The sequence below is a fragment of the Brassica napus genome, unplaced genomic scaffold (assembly GCF_020379485.1).
Source record: "Brassica napus cultivar Da-Ae unplaced genomic scaffold, Da-Ae ScsIHWf_1672;HRSCAF=2293, whole genome shotgun sequence".
NCBI lineage: Eukaryota > Viridiplantae > Streptophyta > Magnoliopsida > Brassicales > Brassicaceae > Brassica > Brassica napus.
This window is the reverse complement of record NW_026015091.1, coordinates 1-22,977: the sequence shown is the minus strand read 5'-3', so window position 1 is coordinate 22,977 and position 22,977 is coordinate 1. Positions and strand designations below refer to the sequence as shown.

The following is a 22,977-nucleotide window of genomic DNA, read 5'->3' as shown; positions in this document are numbered from 1 at the left end:
ATAATAGTACTTATCACTACAAAGTAAGATGTTTTAGGTTATTTTCTGTTATATTTTGTAAATTTAATAATACTATTTGTATATATGACTTCCAACATAGTTTAAAATGATCAAAAATTCATCATAAGTAAATGCATCGGAATAAACAATTGTTTGATAATGCACTTGAAAGTATTATTATTGGTTTAGGAGTTTTCTTTGGAGTTGATTGTTGAATAATAGTCTCAGAACTGAGACTATTTTTATTCGTTTCATGCTGCAATATTGAGTTTAATAAAAGATAATAATTTAAAACATACACCAAATAAAAAGACATGTGAAATATAATATTATATAATAATGTTCGATATTTTTAAAATAGATAAATTATGTAAATGTTCAAGAAATTAAAAAAGTGATTTCAAATCTTAAATCATTGAATTGGTTATTTATATCTATCTGGTTTTTAGACCGGCAAATTTAAGTAACATATCTTTTTGAAATAGAAAATAGATTAAATATTTTATCTGTATTTTAATTTTTGTATATTGTCTGTATGTTTTTTTGTTTTGTTTTAATTATAATCTTGATGATAATAGGGTAAATAATTTCTACCTTTTGGTGGTAGACTTATGAATGGATAAAAAATTTGCTAAATAAATACAGAGAAAAAGTAGTGTACGAACCAAGATTTTTTGGAAGAATAAATTTAGACAATACAAAAAGTAAAGAAATACGAAGCCACAAATGAAACATGAACAACATCGCTGTTTAACAATTACGGAAAGATAAATGTATTTGTCATGATATTTTGACAAAGTTTAAAACGTACATTTATATGTATCATAATTTCAAAAACTTATTTTTCATTTGAGAAATTGACCTAACTGAAAACTAATGCAACATAAAAAAAACAATAATGATTTATGAAAATTCTATTCCCTTTCTATGAAGTGCTATGTCAAGTCCAAACGATGGAGATAAACGACTTGTGCAATGGCCGTCGTTTTCTTTGATCTTCTTATTGAAGAAGAGACAGAGCTTAGACCCGAAAAGGACATAATTTTCTGATCTGACTTCTTATTCGTACTGGCATTGTGATGAACTGCGTTCTATGGTGAAGTTGTTTGCTTGAAATTAGACTCGCTTGCTCCTCTCCATATAGCTGCAGAGAAGCAATGTTCTTAACTTTTGACATTAGATGAAGCTGTTCAAGCCCAATTCCAAGATCACCAGTTGAAGTTGTAGAAGATTTTGGTTTTTTTCAACTCCTGAAGGGTGAAGGTACCAACTAAGGAATAAAAAGATTTCCAATTCCACATGCATAACCAGGATGATGCAAAGCACAAAAGCATACAATTAGCGAGAATTACCTTGCTCGCACCCATACACATGAAATGATTAGCAGCCTAACAAAGAAAATAAAATGCATTAGTCCATCAGTTAAAAGATCCATGTCACATTCAACAGCCGAAAATTAAACTTACCAAAACAGCATGACACAACTTCTGCTCTTCTTCCTTATTTCTTGAAGTTGTTTTGTTCCTTTTCAAGTGCAAGGTGTAATGGGATCCATGAGACATTGAGAACCAATGCGGCTTTCTACGTAAATGTAATGGAATTTATCAAAGAGAAGTAGTGAAGGGAGAGTGGCCTGTGGAGAGCACAAAATGCAAACCGCAATCGCTACTGAGACCGCAAAGCCTAGCTGTGTCTCTGCGATTTAAGTGCCTGAAGGCTAACTTAAATGGATGATGAATGCAGCGAAAGAGGCATTTAAATATGAAGAGAGTAAATGTGAAAGTTACATAACTACTACAACCAAAATCTGCTGTTACGTAACTAAGTAAATCCACTAACCTTTTATCAAAATCTATCATCATCATGGATCTGCCTTAGTGATACTTCCCCTGACTCTTGTCCTGCTTGCATGATTCATATCTGATGTACTTCTTGCATCTGTTTTTAATGCATTGACCAAACCCTAGTCCAGTTTATTTTTTGTTTCCACTCTTTAAGTTAGTATATAGATATATTATTAGGAGATTTTGACCAAACAAAAAGAAAGATATATGATTAGGAGATTAGTTCAGAAATTACCTTAGAGATTTGTTGTTAGCTTTGAAGCGAGAGAGTGCAGAGTGTTCCTCTCAAGGATGTTGGTCTCATGGGGCTATTGATCGCAGGTAGATTTCATCATCACCTTCTTTCTTCTGGTCAGCTTCTACTTTCTACTGACATTGTGATGAACTAACTGCCTTCTCAGGTGAGCTTCTTGCTTGCAATTGCAGTCACCTGCTCCTCTCCATATAGCTGCATTGAACTAATGGCAATAATATAAAGCATATAATTGCACTCGCTTTCTCCTCTCCATATAAAATATTAGTCTACCAATGTTCGAAAAAAACATTCTCCACAAATTTGCAGTTAGAAATCTTGACGTTAACCAACATGCATATATGGATCTTGTGAGATTGTATTATACCTTGGACGTGCAGTAAAAATTTGATGGTTCCGAAAAATATCATTTCGGATCAGGTGTGAGTGTTGATCGAATAGAACAATGCTTATAAGAACTCATTTCTCTATACATAGCAAAAAGTATCAAAACTGCATCCATAAGAGATCAAGAAACTTGACACTGACCAAAGATATTCAGAAAGCCTGCCTCCAATAGCACTGCTTGAGTTCTCAGAGCCTCATCGAACCAACAACCCATGTCTGATCTAAATGGAGATGTTATACATTTAGAGGCCAACCTAAATCAAAACACAGAACTAATGTAAGGTCAAATACTTTCAAAAATCAACAGACCCAATGTGTGACCAAAGTGAAGATTACACTCGATGTGGGTTGCCGCAATATCTCGAGGAAGGATCGAAGTCGAAGGCGTCGTAACAGGCCTGAGCCATTTCGCCGTAACGGATCAGCTCCGATCTGAGAACCGGGTCCATCCGGTCGTTAACCCGGCCCAATCGTCTTCTCCTTGGATCTTACGCCACGTGTCTCTAAGCCTCCTCTCTTCCTCGGTTTTCTTATCGCGCCGGCGGAAATCCTCCGCCATATGCCACTGTTCTCCGCCGCCGTCGGTTAATCATTTCCGTTCACGCTCGAGCCTGGAGATGACGGCGGATAAAGAAGCCTCGTTTGTTCTAGAGAGAGAAGCTTTCGTAGCTAGTCGGGATCTTTTCTCCGGGAGATGAATGACGAAGGTTCAGAGGAGCTGGTGGTTTTGAACGACGGAGAAGAGTGATAGTTCTTTGTGAGAAGGCTGTGTGAAGGAATGGTCGCCATTGTTGAGAATCCTTGCTATGATTCCCAAAACGCAGCATCTGTCCATTAAAAACTTCAACTTGTCACTGTTCATGATTCAAAGCTTTTGTTATCTCAAAGCTACAAACAGAAAATAATATAAAGTATACATAAACAACATAGAATACTATTAAAATAACTTACCTTTTGTATGTATAGATTCGTTTTCTGAAAACAGTCGATTTTGCCTTGTTGTTAGCCATGGATGCGGTGGGTTTTGATTTCCAGAATGTGGAGCCGTTGATAGAGAGAGACGGGAATACTATAGATAGGGTGATGCTTGGGGATTTAGGGATTTTAAGTGGAGAGGGAGACAAACAGACTATAATTAAAGGATAATTGAAAGGAAAAGATTGAGACGAAAAGAAAGGTGAAGAGCAACGATAGAACAGGTCGAGCTGATGTGGCAACTTAAAGCTTTCTGATAGGTTGATTTTTTTTTGTGCTTATGTGGACAGCTTAGATGTTGATCTTATTCCCCTTTTACTTATTGTTTGATTCATTGTTTGTACCTGTAATACAATATATTAGAATTAGGCAAATAAACTAGAACAAAAACTGAACGGAAATTGATCCGATAAAAATGAATATGTACCAATTCGAACTCAACATAGATACTAAATAGATCTTATTTAAGGTATTTTGGGTTATGAATTATACTCGAACTAAACCTTAATGGATATCCGAAAAATCTAATAAAGATTTTGTACCAAACTCGATCTCAATCGTTAATATGCATTCAACATACAATAAAATATTATTGAATATTTAAAATAATTATCTATTGAATGAATAATTAACTCAACTACTTAGTGTAATATATATTTGGGAAAATTGCTAAAAGAGAACAAGAAAACATCATAGTTGTCCCTATAGTATAAATTCAATTTCAAGTTGTCCCTATAGTATAATGTTTTCCATAATACCAAAAGTAACCTCTAATTAATTCCCTTAATTTATTAAACATAATTAATTGTATTTAAAAAAAATATGATAATGTTGGTTTAATAAAGTTGCCGGGAAAAAAAATCAGAACAAAAAGTGTAGAAACATTTGATTTCCTTAACCCTAAAAACTTCTTGGTCTCTCCGCCTCTCTCTTCAATGGCGAAGAACATGGCGATTGTGTCTGCTTCGTTGTGTTCCCTCCGGTGAAATCAACGACGGAAACCACCGAAGCTTCTCTATCATCCTCTCTGTCTCTCCGCCTCTCCGCTTCTCTCCACCTCTCTCCGCTTCTCGCCACCTCTCCTCTTCTCTCCGCCTCTCTCAGCGTCTCTCCTCCTCTCGCCGCCTCGTCGCTTCTCTCCACCTCTCTCCGCCTCTCCGCTTCTCGCGACCTCTCCGCTTCTCTCCGCCTCTCTCCGCGTCGCTTCTCCTCTCGCCGCCTCGTCGATTCTCTCCGCCTCTATCCGCGTATCTCCTCCTCCTGCCGCCGCGTCGCTTCGTGACGGTTCTCTCTGCTTCTCTCTTTCTCTGAAATCGCGTTAAGCTAAGGTATTACATCCGATCTTTCTTTATTTCATGTTCCTCGATTCGGTTATTGTTTGATGTGTGTATGCGTTTTTGAATTGATTTCGTCTTAGTTTGCCGATTTGATTGCGAGATGGAGATTGACTTGTCTTATTTGATTAATCGATCAAATGTTTTTCTAAATTTGATTAGACAATGGTGTTTTGCTTTTCATTATTATCTTGTGTTTGGCTCAGTTTCACTCTTACGCTTGTTTCGGACGTTTGTTGATATTGTTGTTATGTCTTTTGGTGTTAACAACCATGTCTTTTATTATCTTTTGTATATATGGAGTTTGAGCTTGATATTCCGTGTTTTTAACGGTTTTAAACTCGTTTTGGAGCAATTAAATGGTCGGTTTTAATTAATGTTTTGGTCTATTTGATGCGTTTTGGTGTTCTTAAGTGTAATATGCAGGTTACTAGATAGCTTGAAAGAAAAGAACGCATTCGGGATTTATTCAGAAGCAAGATGGACCGAACAATGGACCGAATGAAGTATTGATCGCACAGAGCACGAGATCGACCGATCCGGGCTACCTGGATCGACCGATCCCAGGCTTTCATACACGAGATCGACCGATCCGAGCCATGTGGATCGACCGATCTCAGGCGCTACGGGCTCCACACGCACAAACGAGCTTTTCACTCCTTTTTACCCACTCCCCTCAATAATTCAGAGAAGAACTCGACCTTTGAGACTCAGAAAAGACCAGGGGCGACCAAGAAGGAGATTTACAAGTTCTAGAGAGAGATTTGAGAGTTTTTGTTCATCTTTTGTGTGATTTGTGAAGATTTGTGAAGGAGTTCATCTCAAAACCATTTGGAGAAGATCTTCTGAACCTTTACTCTGTTTTAATACAATCTTATCATGTTTTCTTCATCAAAATCGTTTTGTTCTTGTTTAGTTATGTGTGAGTAGTCATCTAGTTGGGTTTAGGGGTTCTCATAGGGGATTTCTTGATGTTTTGATTCATAAAACGTGTGTAGACTAAGGGATTACGTTTTGGTTCTTCATCTAATGGGTTTCTTACTGCTTGAACTGAATTGATCACTTAGTTCATGATTTCAGATTGTTTGATGCACCGAAAGTGATTGTTTGAACTTCCGAAAATACTTTAGATGAGCAAAGTGTCCTTAACCCTCGGAAGTTGATGTTATTGCGCTTTGTGAACATATTGAACCTGTTCTTAATGCTTGTTTAGAAATTGAAACTCAGCGGAAGTTAGTGTGGAGATTTCTATAACATAGAGAATTAGCGCTACGGAAGTAGGTTAATTCTAATATCGTGTTTGAGTTCTAGACGGTTCTTAATATATCCCTGTGTCTGCCATTAATTGTATCTTGATTAAAAAGAAATCCCTGAGAATTCCCAATGCCCAACGTTTGTTTTAAAATAGTTTTCAAATCGTTTAAATCATCTTTTTACATGCTTGTTTATGCTTTGTGACACTAGAGAAAATTAAATAAAAACCATCAAAAATATATCTTGATTCGCTGTAGCTATTAACTTGTCTGCAACTCTACGTGTGATCATCGGTCCCTGTGGATTCGATCCCGCATTACTACTGCGTACTTTACTGTGCACTTGCAGTTAGATAATCGGGTTAAAACTCGAGACATCAAGTTTTTGGCGCCGTTGCCGGGGACCATTTGGTCACCCTAGAGTTAATGATCAGTTTAAGACTATAGCATTTTCTTTATTTTGTCTAATGTTTCTGTCTTTCTCTTTCTGTTTGTGTTTTCAGGTGAATGAGCGGATTTCATACTAGAAGCAAAGGATCATCGAATTTAATACCTTTGGAGTTAGAGCTCGGCCGCCTAGAGAGACAAGTGAAAAAGAAAAGACTTGAGTCCGCTGAAGAGGTTGAAATGGCTGAACACCAAGAAGACCAGTTTCAGGACAACCCGCAAAATCCAATTCCTGTAAATGAACGAGAAGGCAACAATGCTGGTGATAATCAGCAGGCTGGTGTAGCTGCAAGACAACAGGCTGGAGACTATGGCATGCCTAGGATGACGCTTGCACATTATGATACACCAGATGCATTCTATGCCGATCGTTCTGGGATTCGCCCACCTCCCATTGAGAGAAGAGACTTTGAGATCAAGACTGGTCTCATTAATTTGGTGGAGAAAAATCCGTTTCATGGAAACCCGTCTGAGGACCCGATGTATCACTTGGAGCATTTTGAGCGAGTCTGTGACACCAGCAGACATAATGGAGTTCCTCAAGGCGCTTTGAAATGCAGGTTGTTCCCGTTTTCCTTAGCTGATAAAGCTATCAGATGGTTAAAGTCCATCCCTCCAGGATCTCTTACTACATGGGAAGAGACAAGAGCTGCTTTTCTACAGCATTTCTTCACCAAGTCAAGGTCCACATATCTGAGAAGCAGAATTGGAAGCTTTCAGCAGCTTGATTCAGAAAGCTTTCATGAGGCTTGGGAGCGTTTCAAGGAGTACACACAGGACTGCCCTCACCATGGTTACACTGATGTGAGCTTGCTGAACATTTTCTATAATGGAGTTCATGAAGAGAGTCAAGATGCCATGGACACAGCAAGTAATGGTGATTTCATGACCAAGACTGTTGAAGAAGCTTACACCTTGCTGAACAACCTGTCATCCAGCAAAGCAAACCGCAAGTCAAGGTTTGACACCAGCCAGAAGGTGTTGGTTATGAATCCAAGAAGATAGATGAGCTGAATGCCAAGATTGAGATGCTTCTCAAGAGAGATCAGAAATCTGTGAAATTTGTGGAGGAGCAAGGCTATCGTTCCTCACAAGAAACTGTTGGTGATGATTCAGATGATATGCAAGCTGATGTGAACTACATTGGTGGTCAAGGAAACTACAACAGAGGCTACAATCAGAACCTTGGATGGAATCAAAATCAGCAAAATAATCTGTCTTACCGGAGCAACAATGTGGAGAATCCACAACATCAGTCCTACCCTCAGGCAGGAAACAGGCAGAACCAGAATCAGAACCAGAGTGTGTTCAACCAAGGATATCAGAACAGAAACCAATATCAGGGGAACAACTCGGGCAACTCAGGATTTCAGCAAAGGCAGCAGTACAACAACTATCAGAATCAAGGAAATGCCTCTTCGTCACAGCCTTCTCAGGATAACGAAATTAAGAAGATGCTGCAAATGGTGCTAGAAGGTCAGAAGAATAGCACTGCAGAGATAAACACCAAGGTGGATAACATGTATGGAGAGCTTAATGGGAAGTTCGAAGCTTTGAACACCCATTTGAAAGTTTTGGAAAAGCAAGTTGCTCAAACCGCCTCCAGCAGCAGAACAGCACCTGGATTTCTACCAGGGAAGTCAGAGACGAATCCCAAGGAGTTTGTGAATGCTATAACACTTAGGAGTGGAAAAACGATTGAGGAATCGAAAGAGAAAGAGATCGACCGATCTCAAGAACAGATCGACCGATCCAAGGGAAAGGAGATCGACCGATCCGGTCCATCTGGATCGACCGATCCCGTGTCGACGAAGCCAAATTCCTCTGAACCTGAAGAGGTGTATGTGGCGCCTCCTGCTTATGTTCCTAAGGCTCCATACCCATCCAGACCAAGGCAGAAGATCAAAGAACGTGAGTACGAGAAGCTAAAGAACCTTGTTGGGGAGTTACATGTGAGATTGCCATTTGTTGAAGCGGTGAAGATGGTACCTTCTCTTAAAAGGTACATGAAGGAGATTCTTACCGATAAGATGAGCCTAGAGCGGGGTGTGTTGATGCTCAATGAGGAGTGTAGCGCAGTTCTACAAAATGTCATGCCTAAAAAGCGTGAAGATCCCGGAGCATTTGTTCTACCATGCCGCATTGGATCACTTACTTTTGAGAAGAGTCTCTGCGATCTGGGTTCAGGAGTGAGCCTAATGCCTTTCTCTGTCTCTGAGAGGCTAGGCATGACGAACTACAAACCTACAAGGATCTCCTTGGTCCTTGCTGACCGATCAGTGCGAAGACCAGTCGGTGTACTAGAGAACATCCCTGTTGGTGTTGGAAAGGGATACGTGCTTACCGATTTTGTAGTTCTGGAGCTGGAAGAAGAACCTAAAGATCCTCTCATTTTGGGCAGACCGTTTTTAGCTACTGCTGGAGCCATGATTGATGTACAGAATGGGCATATAGACTTACGTCTAGGAGACATGGCGATGAGATACAATGTGGAGAAGGTGCTGAAAAATCCGACTATTGATGGACAGACTTTCTGGGTTGATACATTGACTGAACTGGTGGAGGAAATGGATGAAGAGTTGCACACTGATGATCCTCTACAAGTCGCATTGACCCAAAAGGAGAGTGAGTTCGGGTTCATGAACCAAGAAGTGGTTGGATTTTCTGAGATTTTGGATTCAGCCTCACCGATTGAGAAGCATGTCGCCTATGTCAGCCTTGAAGACTCAGGCACCGATAAAACCGTCAAACCGTCATCCTCCCAACCAGATTGGAGTGAGGAGAATGCTCCAAAGGTGGAACTTAAAGCCCTCCCAGCTGGGCTGAGGTATGCATTCTTGGGACCGAATTCCACATATCCTGTTATTATTTGTGCTAACCTGAATAATGTGGAGACCGCTTTGCTTCTTTCAAAATTGCGAAAGTATAGAAAAGCATTGGGGTACTCTTTGGATGATATTACAGGTATTTCTCCAGATCTTTGCATGCACAAGATTCACTTGGAGGATGAGTCAAAGACGTCCATAGAGCACCAGCGAAGACTGAATCCCAAACTGATGGAAGTTGTGAAAAAGGAGATTCTAAAGCTGTTGAGTGCAGGGGTGATCTACCCAATTTCAGACAGCACTTGGGTGAGCCCGGTTCATGTGGTTCCTAAGAAGGGTGGCATCACTGTCATCACAAATGAGAAGGATGAGCTGATTCCTACCAGAACAGTCACAGGGCATAGGATGTGCATTGACTACAGGAAGCTAAACTCAGCCACAAGGAAGGACCACTTCCCACTTCCTTTCATTGACCAGATGCTGGAAAGACTAGCCAACCACCCCTACTACTGTTTTCTCGATGGCTACTCCGGGTTCTTTCAGATACCCATTCATCCAGACGACCAAGAGAAGACAACATTCACCTGCCCATACGGTACTTTTGCCTACAGGAGAATGCCCTTCGGATTGTGCAATGCTCCTGCAACTTTCCAGAGATGCATGATGTCGATCTTTACTGATCTTATTGAGGACATTATGGAGGTTTTTATGGACGATTTCTCAGTCTACGGTTCTTCATTTAGCGACTGCCTTGCTAATCTGTGCAAGGTGCTGGAAAGATGTGAGGAGAAGAACTTGGTGTTAAATTGGGAGAAGTGTCATTTCATGGTGAAAGATGGCATTGTTTTGGGTCACAGGATATCAGAGCAGGGTATCGAGGTTGACAAAGCAAAGATTGAAGTTATGACCAGCCTACAGCCTCCCAGGACAGTGAGGGATATTCGGAGTTTTCTGGGACATGCCGGTTTCTACAGGAGGTTTATCAAAGACTTCTCTATGATAGCGAGGCCACTCACCCGTCTGCTGTGCAAAGAAGCGAAGTTTGTTTTTGATGCTGACTGCCTCGCTGCGTTTCAGATTCTCAAGAAGTCTCTAGTCAGTGCTCCCATTGTGCAGCCACCAGATTGGGACTTGCCATTTGAAATAATGTGTGACGCAAGTGATTACGCGATTGGAGCTGTTTTGGGGCAGAGAAAAGACAAGAAACTCCATGTGATCTATTATGCCAGCCGAACGCTTGATGATGCTCAAATCAAGTATGCTACCACTGAGAAGGAGTTGCTGGCAGTAGTTTATGCTTTCGAGAAGTTCAGGTCCTATTTGGTGGGCTCGAAAGTAATTGTGCACACAGATCATGCAGCCTTGAAGTACCTGATGACGAAAAAAGATGCTAAACCGAGACTCTTAAGGTGGATCTTACTCCTACAGGAGTTTGATATTGAGATCAGAGACAAGAGAGGAGCAGAAAATGGAGTGGCAGATCATCTTTCCCGAATGAGAGTGGAAGCTGAAACACCACTGGATGATACATTACCCGAGGAGAATGTCTATGTGATCACCTTGCTGGAGGATGAGTATTTGGATCAGGCTGATTGCTGTGCCATGAGACAAATTCAGGATGATCTCCCATGGTTTGCAGACTTTGCAAACTACCTATGTGCTGGAATTGAACCACCGAACCTGAAGGGATATGAGAGGAAGAAGTTCATGAGAGATGTGAACCACTATTACTGGGATGATCCCTTCCTCTACAAGAGATGCTCAGATGGTTTATTCAGGAGATGCGTTCTGGAGAATGAGATGCAAGGGATTCTTTTCCACTGCCACAGCTCAGAATACGCAGGCCATTTTGCAACATTCAAGACGGTTTCTAAGGTCCTGCAGGCTGGTTACTGGTGGCCTACACTTTTCAGAGACGCCCATGAGTTTGTCTCAAAGTGTGATGCATGTCAGCGGAAGGGTAACATCAGTAAGAGAAATGAGATGCCCCAAAATTTCATCCTTGAAGTTGAAGTTTTTGATGTATGGGGAATTGATTTTATGGGCCCTTTCCCATCTTCTTATGGAAATGAGTACATCTTGGTTGCGGTTGATTATGTCTCCAAGTGGGTGGAAGCAGTAGCCAGCAAGACAAATGACTCTAGTGTTGTCAAGAAAATGTTCAAGACAGTCATTTTTCCAAGATTCGGGATCCCGAGAGTGGTTATTAGTGATGGAGGCTCTCACTTCATCAACAAGACGTTCGATAAACTGCTGAAGAAACATGGAGTAAAGCATAAGGTAGCTACACCTTATCATCCTCAGACAAGTGGGCAGGTTGAAATATCGAACCGAGAAATCAAGGGGATTTTGGAGAAGGCTGTAGGCAAAACAAGGAAAGACTGGGCTGTGAAGCTTGATGACGCCTTATGGGCGTATAGAACCGCCTACAAGACTCCCTTGGGCACCACTCCTTTTAATCTGGTCTATGGAAAGTCTTGTCACCTACCTGTGGAATTGGAGTACAGTGGTTTTTGGGCAACGAAGTTGATGAACTTCGACATTAAAACCGCAGCAGAAAGGAGGATGGTTCAGTTGAACGAGCTGGACGAGATTCGGTTGAACGCCTATGAGAACACCAAAATCTACAAGGAAAGAACTAAGGCATGGCATGACAGAAAGATAATCCCGAGAGACTTCGCTGCTGGAGACAAAGTCCTTCTGTTCAACTCTAGACTCAAGCTATTTCCTGGAAAGCTTAAGTCTCGTTGGTCCGGACCCTTCACCATCACAGAGGTTAGACCTTATGGAGCTGTTGTCTTGGAAGACAATGGGAGGAAATTCACCGTCAATGGGCAGAGGCTAAAACCTTACTTCACAGATGCAAAACCCGAAGAAGGAACCAACATTCCTTTATCGGAACCTGATCTCGCCTAAGGACAACAAAATAGTCAGGCTCGCGACTTTAAACAAGCGCTGAGTGGGAGGCAACCCACATGGTTTGATTTTCTTTCTCTTTTGTGATTATGTTTTTTTTGTGTGAATTGATTTTTGGATGTGTTTTTTAGATGATTTTCAGGCATGTATCACGATCAGGCAGAGATCGGTCGATCCAACGCCTATGGATCGGTCGATCTAAGGCGCCCACGGCACCGCTGCTGGACCTGAGGCAGCGGAGGACTCTGATGATGATGGAGCCTTGGAGAGGCGCTCCAAGAGGCGTACTGACCGCAACGCCTGATCGGTAATCTCTCTTGGAATTATTTTCACACCGAGACGGTGTGAAGTAAGTCTGGGGGAGGATGCTACTTATGTACCATATTGCTTTTATTTCTTTTATTTTCTTTGTGTTTTAAAAACTCTCTACGTATTTTTCTCAGACCCTGTGATGATTATTAGACTACTTCCTTGTGTGTTGTGCATTACATTTCATATTGACCATTTTTCAGGACTGTTAGCGCAGACAAACCGAGGAACCACTTGACCAAACAACCTCTCCTTAAATCTTTTATCAAGTCTCGGTGAATTGTAATCGACTCAACTATTTTTGACCATTAATGAATTTAATTTCTTTTGACCAGGAATCAACATCAGGAAACGGTACACCATATACACATTCAGGATTTTCTTTACCACATTCTACCACTCTTTAATAATCCTGAATGGCCAGACTCATCAATAGTTTGGTACCACACCTACACCTTACCCTTTTATTTCATCTCCATGCATTCTTACACACTGATCATATGTGCATACATGTGCAAAAACAATGGAGAGATTAGGGTAGACATGGTTCATCCGACTGCTTAGGTAGGATCGGAACATTTAGGTGGTTAGACACGGACCTGTGTGTCTAGAGGTGTAAATAGAAAAATTGGGTGTTGTAAGTGTGTGATTGCATCGCAGTGTATATATTCGATTTCGGTTTGTATAAGTTTTCCAAAAAAAAAAAAAAAAAAAAAAAAAAAAAAAAAATATGATTCGATCGATTACCACAAAACATTTGCAAGTAATCGGTCCAAAAAAAAAAAAAAAAAAAAAAATTTATTCATGTTTATATCTCATTCAGTATATTTGATTTAGACATTTTATTTTTATTTTATGTACTAGAGATGATGCTTTGTTTAAATTTGGGGTTAGAGTTTGAGATTTGTTGGGTTTTGATCATTTGAGACTTGAGCAGTTCGAAAACATGGTTATCAATATACTCGGTCTCTCCAGCGATTTTGCATAATGCTTTGCATTTTTTTTGTTATCGCTGATACCCACAAACACTTGAGCCTCACCTAATTAAACACTAAAACAGCCTCCCAAACACCGAGCCCGTTATACCTGATGGAGATATCTTTGGTGGAAAGGTCACGCCCTTTTTAATGAATGTAAAGAGTTGATTACTTGAAACTGAGACTTGCAGGTCTGAAATATGGAAAGGTTTGCGCGGTCTTGGTGGGGATTTGGAATGAATGCCTTGACAGTCTCTGATTTAAGTGGTTAGCGAAATCACAAGGTAAGGTCTACTGAGGGTTAGTGAGCTCCCAAATTTTAATCCTCTTTACTTGAGGACAAGCAAAGATTCAAGTCTGGGGGAGTTGATATTCCGTGTTTTTAACGGTTTTAAACTCGTTTTGGAGCAATTAAATGGTCGGTTTTAATTAATGTTTTGGTCTATTTGATGCGTTTTGGTGTTCTTAAGTGTAATATGCAGGTTACTAGATAGCTTGAAAGAAAAGAACGCATTCGGGATTTATTCAGAAGCAAGATGGACCGAACAATGGACCGAATGAAGTATTGATCGCACAGAGCACGAGATCGACCGATCCGGGCTACCTGGATCGACCGATCCCAGGCTTTCATACACGAGATCGACCGATCCGGCCATGTGGATCGACCGATCTCAGGCGCTACGGGCTCCACACGCACAAACGAGCTTTTCACTCCTTTTTACCCACTCCCCTCAATAATTCAGAGAAGAACTCGACCTTTGAGACTCAGAAAAGACCAGGGGCGACCAAGAAGGAGATTTACAAGTTCTAGAGAGAGATTTGAGAGTTTTGTACTTGTTTTGTGTGATTTGTGAAGATTTGTAAAGGAGTTCATCTCAAAACCATTTGGAGAAGATCTTCTGAACCTTTACTCTGTTTTAATACAATCTTATCATGTTTTCTTCATCAAAATCGTTTTGTTCTTGCTTAGTTATGTGTGAGTAGTCATCTAGTTGGGTTTAGGGGTTCTCATAGGGGATTTCTTGATGTTTTGATTCATAAAACGTGTGTAGACTAAGGGATTACGTTTTGGTTCTTCATCTAATGGATTTCTTACTGCTTGAACTGAATTGATCACTTAGTTCATGATTTCAGATTGTTTGATGCACCGAAAGTGATTGTTTGAACTTCCGAAAATACTTTAGATGAGCAAAGTGTCCTTAACCCTCGGAAGTTGATGTTATTGCGCTTTGTGAACATATTGAACCTGTTCTTAATGCTTGTTTAGAAATTGAAACTCAGCGGAAGTTAGTGTGGAGATTTCTATAACATAGAGAATTAGCGCTACGGAAGTAGGTTAATTCTAATATCGTGTTTGAGTTCTAGACGGTTCTTAATATATCCCTGTGTCTGCCATTAATTGTATCTTGATTAAAAAGAAATCCCTGAGAATTCCCAATGCCCAACGTTTGTTTTAAAATAGTTTTCAAATCGTTTAAATCATCTTTTTACATGCTTGTTTATGCTTTGTGACACTAGAGAAAATTAAATAAAAACCATCAAAAATATATCTTGATTCGCTGTAGCTATTAACTTGTCTGCAACTCTACGTGTGATCATCGGTCCCTGTGGATTCGATCCCGCATTACTACTGCGTACTTTACTGTGCACTTGCAGTTAGATAATCGGGTTAAAACTCGAGACATCAGAGCTACCCAAACGATTGTATGCAGGGTTCAGAACCTCGGGTTAAGAAGATCAACAACAGTTGCCGCATGGAACTTATCAGAGATCTTAAGAAAGCTATGTGTGCAGAGTACGATGATGTCAAGAGAGATCCTGTTGTCACACATATCATGGCTATTGCCGAAAATGATCTCAAGTTCTCTGGGAAACTAGTGGATAGCTTCATATGTAGGCAGCTGATTACCTCAAAGCTGCATGAGAAGTGGTTTGTTTTTGCGAGGATGCCTCTCCGGTTTTCGCTTCAGGAGTACCATGCTGTGACAGGCCTCAAGATTACACGGGAAACTAACAGTGACGTAGTGAAATGGAAAAATGACGGGGGTTTTTGGAGTAACCTACTGCACACAGGTGGTAAGATCACCTTGCAGTCGATCAGAAAGGTTCATCTACAAGAAGTTCACACTTGGACGCGGCTTGATAGGATGAGGTTGATCTACTTGTGTGTAATAGTGGGTGTGGTGATGGGGAGAGATGAGAAGGTGTCCATCCCTCATATGTACATCAAGTTGGTGATGGATTTTGACAAGGTTCGGAAGTTCCATTGGGGTCTTCACTCGTATGATTTCCTGCTGAGTTCGATTGAGAAGGCTGGGAAGAAGTTGGGTAAGAAGGAGAGCTACATTTTCGAGGGTTTCTCCTATGCTCTCCAGATTTGGATTATGGAGGCAATTCCTGATTTTGGAGAAATATTAGGCAGAAGAGTCTCAGACAGCTTCAAAGGTCCAAGGTGTGGCAATTGGAAAGGAGTTGCAAAAGTTTCTTATGAAGACATCATTGACCTCGAGGACTCCTTAATTAAGAAGGTAAAATTCTCTCTCTTTTTTTCTTTTATATGGTTGTTGTATATATTTTGTTTGGATTTTAATGTTTTAGCTGTTTGCAGGATAACTTGTTCCGGTCATATCAGTGACTGGTAATGGTGATGTGTTTCTAGATGTTGACTATATAAGGAAGGGTGAGATGGAAGATGAACGAGTGGACCTTCTTTTGGAGAGGATCAGGAACAAGTATGATTGGAGCAGCACAGACTGGCCAGTTTTAGACCCTGAAGAAACTAAAATGGAGGAACCCGACTGCCATGATAGAGGGTCAGAAGCTGATAAGAGCGTGGATCATACGGATGTTGTACCAGACGAGGAGACCTCTTCGGTTAAGGTTGCAGGAAAAGGCAAGAGAAAGTTTCTTGATGAAGGAGCAGAGACAAGAAAGAAGAAGGTGCTGTGTAAGCGATCAGCAGAAAAGTATCTGACTTTTGGTCCTGAAACTAAGAGTTTCATTGCGGGTCTTATCCGCACATCTGTCACTTCATTGGGAAATGTGCTCAGTATGCAAATGGCGAATATGGAGAGGGTGTTTACAGAGAGGATGGGGAAGATGGAGATTGATGTTTCACAGCTCAGGGACGCAATCAGTTTGACTGGTGAAGGAAACTATCCTAGCAAGAAAGAAGCTGAAGAAGCTCCACTAAACAGCAAAGCCAAGCAAGCTCCACCTAAGAGCAAAGGCGCTCAAGCTCCACCTAAGAGCAAAGGCGCTCAAGCTCCACCTAAGCGCAATGGCGATCAACCTACTCCAACAAAAAAGGTACTACCTAAGAGAAAGTGTAGAACTTGATGAACTTGGAACTACGATGCTTGAGTTAGGGTGCTGGAGCTCGGCTTTTGGAACTTCATATTGACTGTGTAATATTATGTAATATGGAATGTGAAACTTTGTGTAATAGGTTTCTAAAGTATAATATGTTTGACTGTTTGTGTATGAAACTCTATGAATGTAATGCTTTGTTTGTGTTATGAATAAATGGCTTCTTCTTATATGCATTGTTTTAAATTTTAATGAATAGGATGGAAAAAATATTGCTACAGAAACTAATGATTTTGATTTCGGATTGAGTACACAAGACTTGCGGGACCTGTCCCAAGCTACATTTGCTGAGGGTTTTGATCTGTCTCAAGTGAAAGTTGAGACCTCAAGTAAATCAAAACCGTTGAAGATGGCTCCACTGCAGTGGATGATGAGCAAATAGATCGAACCAAAGAAGACTCGCCAGATGCCGCGTTGGTGTTTTTCCGTGAAGAGGATTGGGAAAAATTTAGAACTTGGTCAACTTCCTCCACGTAAGTACTCTATTCTCATTCATCTGTCATGTATTGATATATTTTAAATAAAATGTATAATTGTTTTATAATTTTATCATTGTATTTGGTTTCAGACGTCTACGGATTGGACCTGCCACTTTAGATTTTGAGATTGCTAATCGTCTTATGGATAAATCTGAGTGGGTTGATAGCTTGGTAAACCTTAGAGACTATTAGCTTCCATTTGTGTCTTTTAAATACATTGTGTGTGCTAAGATTTTCGAAATATGCAGGAGATTGACGCCGCAATGTACGTATTCCGGGAGAGAACATCTTTGAAACGATGGAGACCTCATCGTGTCGCCTTCATGACTGTCGTCTTCAGCAATATGATTAAAAAAGAGTATGGTCATTTAGAAGCTCAGGGTAGAAAGAGCTACATGCTTCATAATTTTCTACTGCAGTACGGTAAAGGGGTCCTTCCACCACATGGCAGGACACATGAGATATGGAATATAGATGTGGATCGGCTGTATGTCCCTGTTCATGTCAGTGGGAATCATTGGATCGCCTTGTGCATCAGTTTCGTGACGAGGAGCATTGATGTGTTCGACTGCTCGGGTAGGAAAAGGTACAAGGAGGTGGATGGGTTCGCAAACCTTATTCCGCGTATTATCAAGGCAGTTCAGCCTATGAGACACCAGAAGGATTTCGCAGTCGGTGCATATACTGTTTCCTATGTCCCCGTTGGGAATCTGATTAAAAGTGCATGTGACTGTGGCGTCTATGCAGTGAAGTTCATTGAGTGCCATGCGCTTGGATTGGAGTTGTCGTTGTTGCATGATGGTAACATTATCGAAGCTCGCCATAGGATTTTATGGGATCTTTGGGAAGCAGCTAATGATCCGGAATTGATTGACAGGATGTCAAAGTATCAATCCCCAGAGTTTCTCTCTTCGACTGTAGAGGAGATTCTGTGAGACTGCTTGGTTTCTAGTTCTAATGTAATGAACAAGATTGCTTAATCTGATGTAGAACTTCTAGTGTTTTATTATCATTTTTAGGAACAAGAATGCTTAGTCTATTGTACAACTTCTAGTGTTTTATTATGATTTTTAGGATCGACTCTTCTAATCTGATGTACATCTTGTGGTTTTATTATTAAGACTTTTTAGCTGAAGAATGCTAGAATTTAACACTGTTTTAAATTAGAACCCTAACCAAAACCCTAAACATACCCTAAACCCTAAACAAAACCAAAACACGGAACAAGACTACAAGAACAGTTATCAAAACTGTTTTACTAGATCATCCCGTAGGAGTAAATAAATTGAATCAAATGTAATACACTTAACTTGGCTTCTTGTAAACCAGACTTTTGATCCAACTCAACAGTCAAACCCGACCAGAACTAGATCCACAATAAACCTAAAACCCGACATATTTAAGATCAACTCAGCAATGAAACCCGACTTTTCACATTTTTTCAGATCTTATTTTCCTTCAATCTCTTTTTTCTCTCTGAATCAGTTTTTCACACCCATGAATACTTCAAGGCGACATTCGTACGGGGTGCCATCTAGGTGCTGGTGCGGGAAAGGGGTTGTGATATTCTATTCGAGAACTAATGACAATCCTTACCGACGGTTCTATAGATGTGAAATAGGGGCACAGGTTCATAGTCTGATTCGATTTTCGATTTGTTATGTTCTTTTTTTGTCTGATTCGATATTCGATTGTGTAGGACAAACATGCTGTTTTTTCATTCCATTTTGTTTCTCCTAACTTGATTTTCGTTTCTATGTAGCGAAAGAAGGAAAGTCATTTATTTAAGTGGGTTGATGACGCCCTGCTTGATGAGATTCGAAGGGTAGAGGCTGAGCAAAGGAGAATTGTCGAAGAGATTGAAGATCTGAAAAGTAGTATCACACAGACAATAGAAGAAGAAGTTAAGAAGCAGAAAAAATCACTTGAATTAGGTTGCTTAGGAAGCATTCTATGGCTTTTTGGAAGATTAAGAAGCCAAGAATGAGTGAACTCAGTCTACTGGTTCTAAGTATCTTCTTCTTAGTGTTTTTTTGTCGTCTTTACCAGTCTACTGGTTCTTAGTATTGGCTTCAATTTGTGTTTTGTTGTTACATTGTTTGTGTCGACTTAACCAGTCTAGTGGTTCTTTATATTTTGTGCTCAGTGTTCTGTTCTTACAATCCACCTTCCTTGTTGAAAAATCGGGCAGCAGCTATTGTCAAACAAACTCAAACTCAAATTCAAACTCAAACTCAAAAGCATAGCTGAACATAACATAACTAAACAAACAGAGAGATAGAGAAGTGATGAGAAAATAATGTCAATATATAACAATGAAACTGAGAAAATAACCATACGAGAATTATCCAAAGTATAACAATCAAAATGAAAACAAAGTTGATTGTTTTTAGAAGAAAAAACCATACGAGACAAGGCAATACTGCACTTTCAAACACCACAACTTGCATACTTGAACAGACCAACCTGTAACAGAAACATCCATACATGAAACACAATTAAATCGAGATTGAAAAACATATAAACGAACTGGCTATATAAGCTGACCCTTACCATATGTGACTGGCTATATTGGTATTTTACAAGTTGCTCTGTTGTGCCCACTAATACCACATCTACTACGCTTGCGAGGCTGCCTCTTTTGTGATGTTTGCGATGACCGAATTTTATCTTCAACAGTTTCATATCTGCGTTTTCTATTCCTTCCAACTGATTTTCTTGACTCTGGTGGTAGCACATTGACCACGACAACATCTTCTGGCATGGACCAAGCATCCTCAGGAACAGCAATAGGATTGATGCTTTCATGATAAGCTTCTCGCCAAGCTTCTGTAGTGTAAAATAAATCAGTCAATGTGTGTGGCTGTCTGCCAACATGAAAACCAGCTTTAATTGCGTGCCGACAAGGTATCTTCATCAGGTTGTACTTCCCACATGAGCAAGTACGTCTATCCAAATCAACTAAGCAGTCGATTTTATCACCTCTAACAAGCAATCGACCATCGCTGACAGGGTAAACTGCAAATCTTTTGCCTTTCTCGGTTCTCCTTTCAATCTTTTTCTCCACATCTATGGTAAGAGGATGATTATGCTTTGAAATCTTTTTCTTACGGTTATAAAACCACCGAGTCAGCATTTCCCTGATACTGTCCAACAAGGGAATGATTGGATACTCTCTCGGCGAACGCAAAGCAGAGTTGATGGATTCGGCAGGGTTTGTTGTCCTTATGTCATATCTATATCCAGAGAATTGACATCTTGCCCACTTTTGGACTTCAGCATCCCTTAGGTATTTTCCAATTGCCGGACTGATATTACACACATTAGCAAATATCTTTTCAAACTCAGCAACTCTATAAACCTTGGACGCCTTTGCAACCAACCCAACAAGTCCTTTCCCATGGTAATATGTTACCACATTATTCAACAAATGATGAATGCAAATACCATGTTTAGCTGTTGGATACACAGTCTCAAGCGCCTTAGCAATGGCCGCATGTCTGTCCGAAATGAAAGCCAAATGATGATCATCAGCAATGACAATATTTAGTTGTCTCATAAACCATTCCCAAGAATTTTCATTCTCTGAGTCGACTACTCCGAATGCAAGAGGATACAAATTAGAATTTCCGTCTACAGCAGTTGCAACCAATAGAACTCCTTTGTATTTGTTCTTCAGAAAAGTGCCATCAACCACAATAACCCTCCTTATGACTCTGTTAAATCCTCGTATCGATTGCCCAAATGCAATAAACAGGTACCGAAATCTCCCTTTGCTGTCAATCTCATACGATGAATGTGTACCCGGATTAGCCTCTCTCAGCATGTGCAAGTATTTCGGTATTTTTCCATAACTTCTCTCTGGTATACCTCTAACAGCATTAACCGCATATTCACGAGCATCCCATGCTAAAGATTTCGTGATCTCACAGCCATGATCCATAAGCATAATCTGTATTATATCATTGCATTTCGGCCCTTCCTTAACCCCTTCATACCTATGCATAATCAGACTACCTATAGTTTTGGCCGAAGCAGTCCTACCCGGTTTGGTTTTGCTTGAAGGTGCGCATGTATGTTCACCGACATACTTTTTGATAATGAAATATGCAGAATCCTTCAAACACTCTGCTCGAACACACCAATTGCATGCATTATCCTCACATCTAACATACCAAAGCTGTCTATCCGTTTTGATAACCTCGTAGTGAAAGTTATGCTTCATTGCACATATCTCGAAAGTCGCCTTCAGCAAAGTTTTGTTCTCAAACAATTGTCCCTTCTTAACAACATTGAGCACAGAAAACTTTGACATCTTATGTATGTCCTCTTTGGCCGAGATCATGGTATCAGCATGATAGGCATCCTCATCAACTTCGACTCTGCTAATCTTTTCTTTCTTTTTCTCGCACTGCCTCTCAACAAACACAGGAGCTGGTTCGTTCCCCCTATCAACCGAGTTTCCCTCCTCTTGAGCAGTACTTGAATCAGCTGGCGACTTGTTAAGATCAAAGTCTGGTTCATTCAGATTCTCAACTTTGGCTTTAGATGTTACACACAATCGAGTAGAAACACACTTTTGAACAAAACCAACAAAATTCTGAAGCTGTCGATCATTTGCAATGATCACAGGTGGACAAGTTGATGTATTGATCAACTCAGTAGGTAGATAACTCAACTCCAAATCGGGTAAGCTATCTTCTTCCATATCAAAATCCTCCAAAACCATTCTTTTAAAAACCTCTAAGGTAGAACTTGATTCCAATAACAGTAGCCTAGCCCCTTTCTCATCAGCCGAAAAAACCCATCCCGTGGTTGCTCCAAACTCCCAAACACCACATGTTGTATAGATATGCATCATAGAACAAGAGTTTGTGAAAATCACAAGACAAACTATAGAGAAATCATAGGGAAATCATAGATTGGTGAAGAAGAACATTCAAAATCGTTTTTTTTTTATTTTTCACGAAGCAAATCAATGAAAACACGTTTTAGGAAGTTAGAATATTTTTAGAATATTTTTAAAAGGCAACTTCCTTAATTTTCGAAAATACAGTTTTTTTATCCGTAGAAGGCACCTTCTACACTGTGTAGAACATAACAAAATTCCAGAATGTAATTTCTACACTAAGTGGACGTTCGTGTATGTTTTAGATTTTGCATTCCTGATAACTTAGAATACTCAATAAAAGTAGAAACATCTTTCTGAATAAAAGTAGCGATCATTACAAATAGTAGAATTCGTATTCCCCATATTTAGAATTATAGTAAAAAGTAGTTTGTACGTTCTAAAACAAGTAGATGGATGTGTTCATTCTAGAATTCACTTTCTACTCACCCGTTTTGTGTAGAAACAGAATTCTACTTTTAGTAGAACGTAATTTAAAAACATGATTTATTATGTTTTTCAACCCAAAAAAATATGTGTTTGTGTAAATGGGTGTTTTATTAATTGTTTATATTTTTAATAATTTTTTTGATTCTTATAACTATTTATTTCATTAATTTTAACATATGGAAAGGGTAAAAGGGAGAAAAAATGAAAAAAAATGGATTTATACCATAGGGACAACTATGCTGTTTTCTTGTTCTCTTTTGGCAATTTCCAA

At 39.9% G+C, this 22,977-nt stretch overlaps 2 protein-coding genes, 1 long non-coding RNA gene and 1 other non-coding gene across 4 annotated transcripts; 1 reads left to right on the top strand and 3 right to left on the bottom strand.

Moving 5' to 3' along the window:
* Positions 1–733: 733 nt before the first annotated feature.
* On the bottom strand, positions 734–3,574 carry LOC125598259. The gene is made up of 4 exons (XR_007332329.1): positions 3,436–3,574; positions 1,467–3,311; positions 1,353–1,388; positions 734–1,250 (listed from the first exon to the last, which is right to left on the bottom strand). It is a non-coding gene; the product is annotated as an uncharacterized LOC125598259 (long non-coding RNA).
* Positions 3,575–7,183: 3,609 nt separating this feature from the next.
* On the bottom strand, positions 7,184–7,290 carry LOC125598260. Its single transcript, XR_007332330.1, has one exon. It is a non-coding gene; the product is annotated as a small nucleolar RNA R71 (small nucleolar RNA).
* A 7,936-nt stretch (positions 7,291–15,226) lies between these two features.
* On the top strand, positions 15,227–18,303 carry LOC106377628. The gene is made up of 6 exons (XM_048772469.1): positions 15,227–15,965; positions 16,153–16,829; positions 17,089–17,182; positions 17,239–17,362; positions 17,458–17,539; positions 17,617–18,303. The coding sequence occupies exons 1-6, from the start codon at positions 15,227–15,229 to the stop codon at positions 18,301–18,303; spliced, it is 2,403 nt and encodes an 800-aa protein (XP_048628426.1).
* Positions 18,304–19,148: 845 nt separating this feature from the next.
* Positions 19,149–22,226, bottom strand: LOC125598255. Its single transcript, XM_048772468.1, has 3 exons — positions 19,952–22,226; positions 19,821–19,834; positions 19,149–19,235 (listed from the first exon to the last, which is right to left on the bottom strand). The coding sequence occupies exons 1-3, from the start codon at positions 22,224–22,226 to the stop codon at positions 19,149–19,151; spliced, it is 2,376 nt and encodes a 791-aa protein (XP_048628425.1).
* Positions 22,227–22,977: the final 751 nt, after the last annotated feature.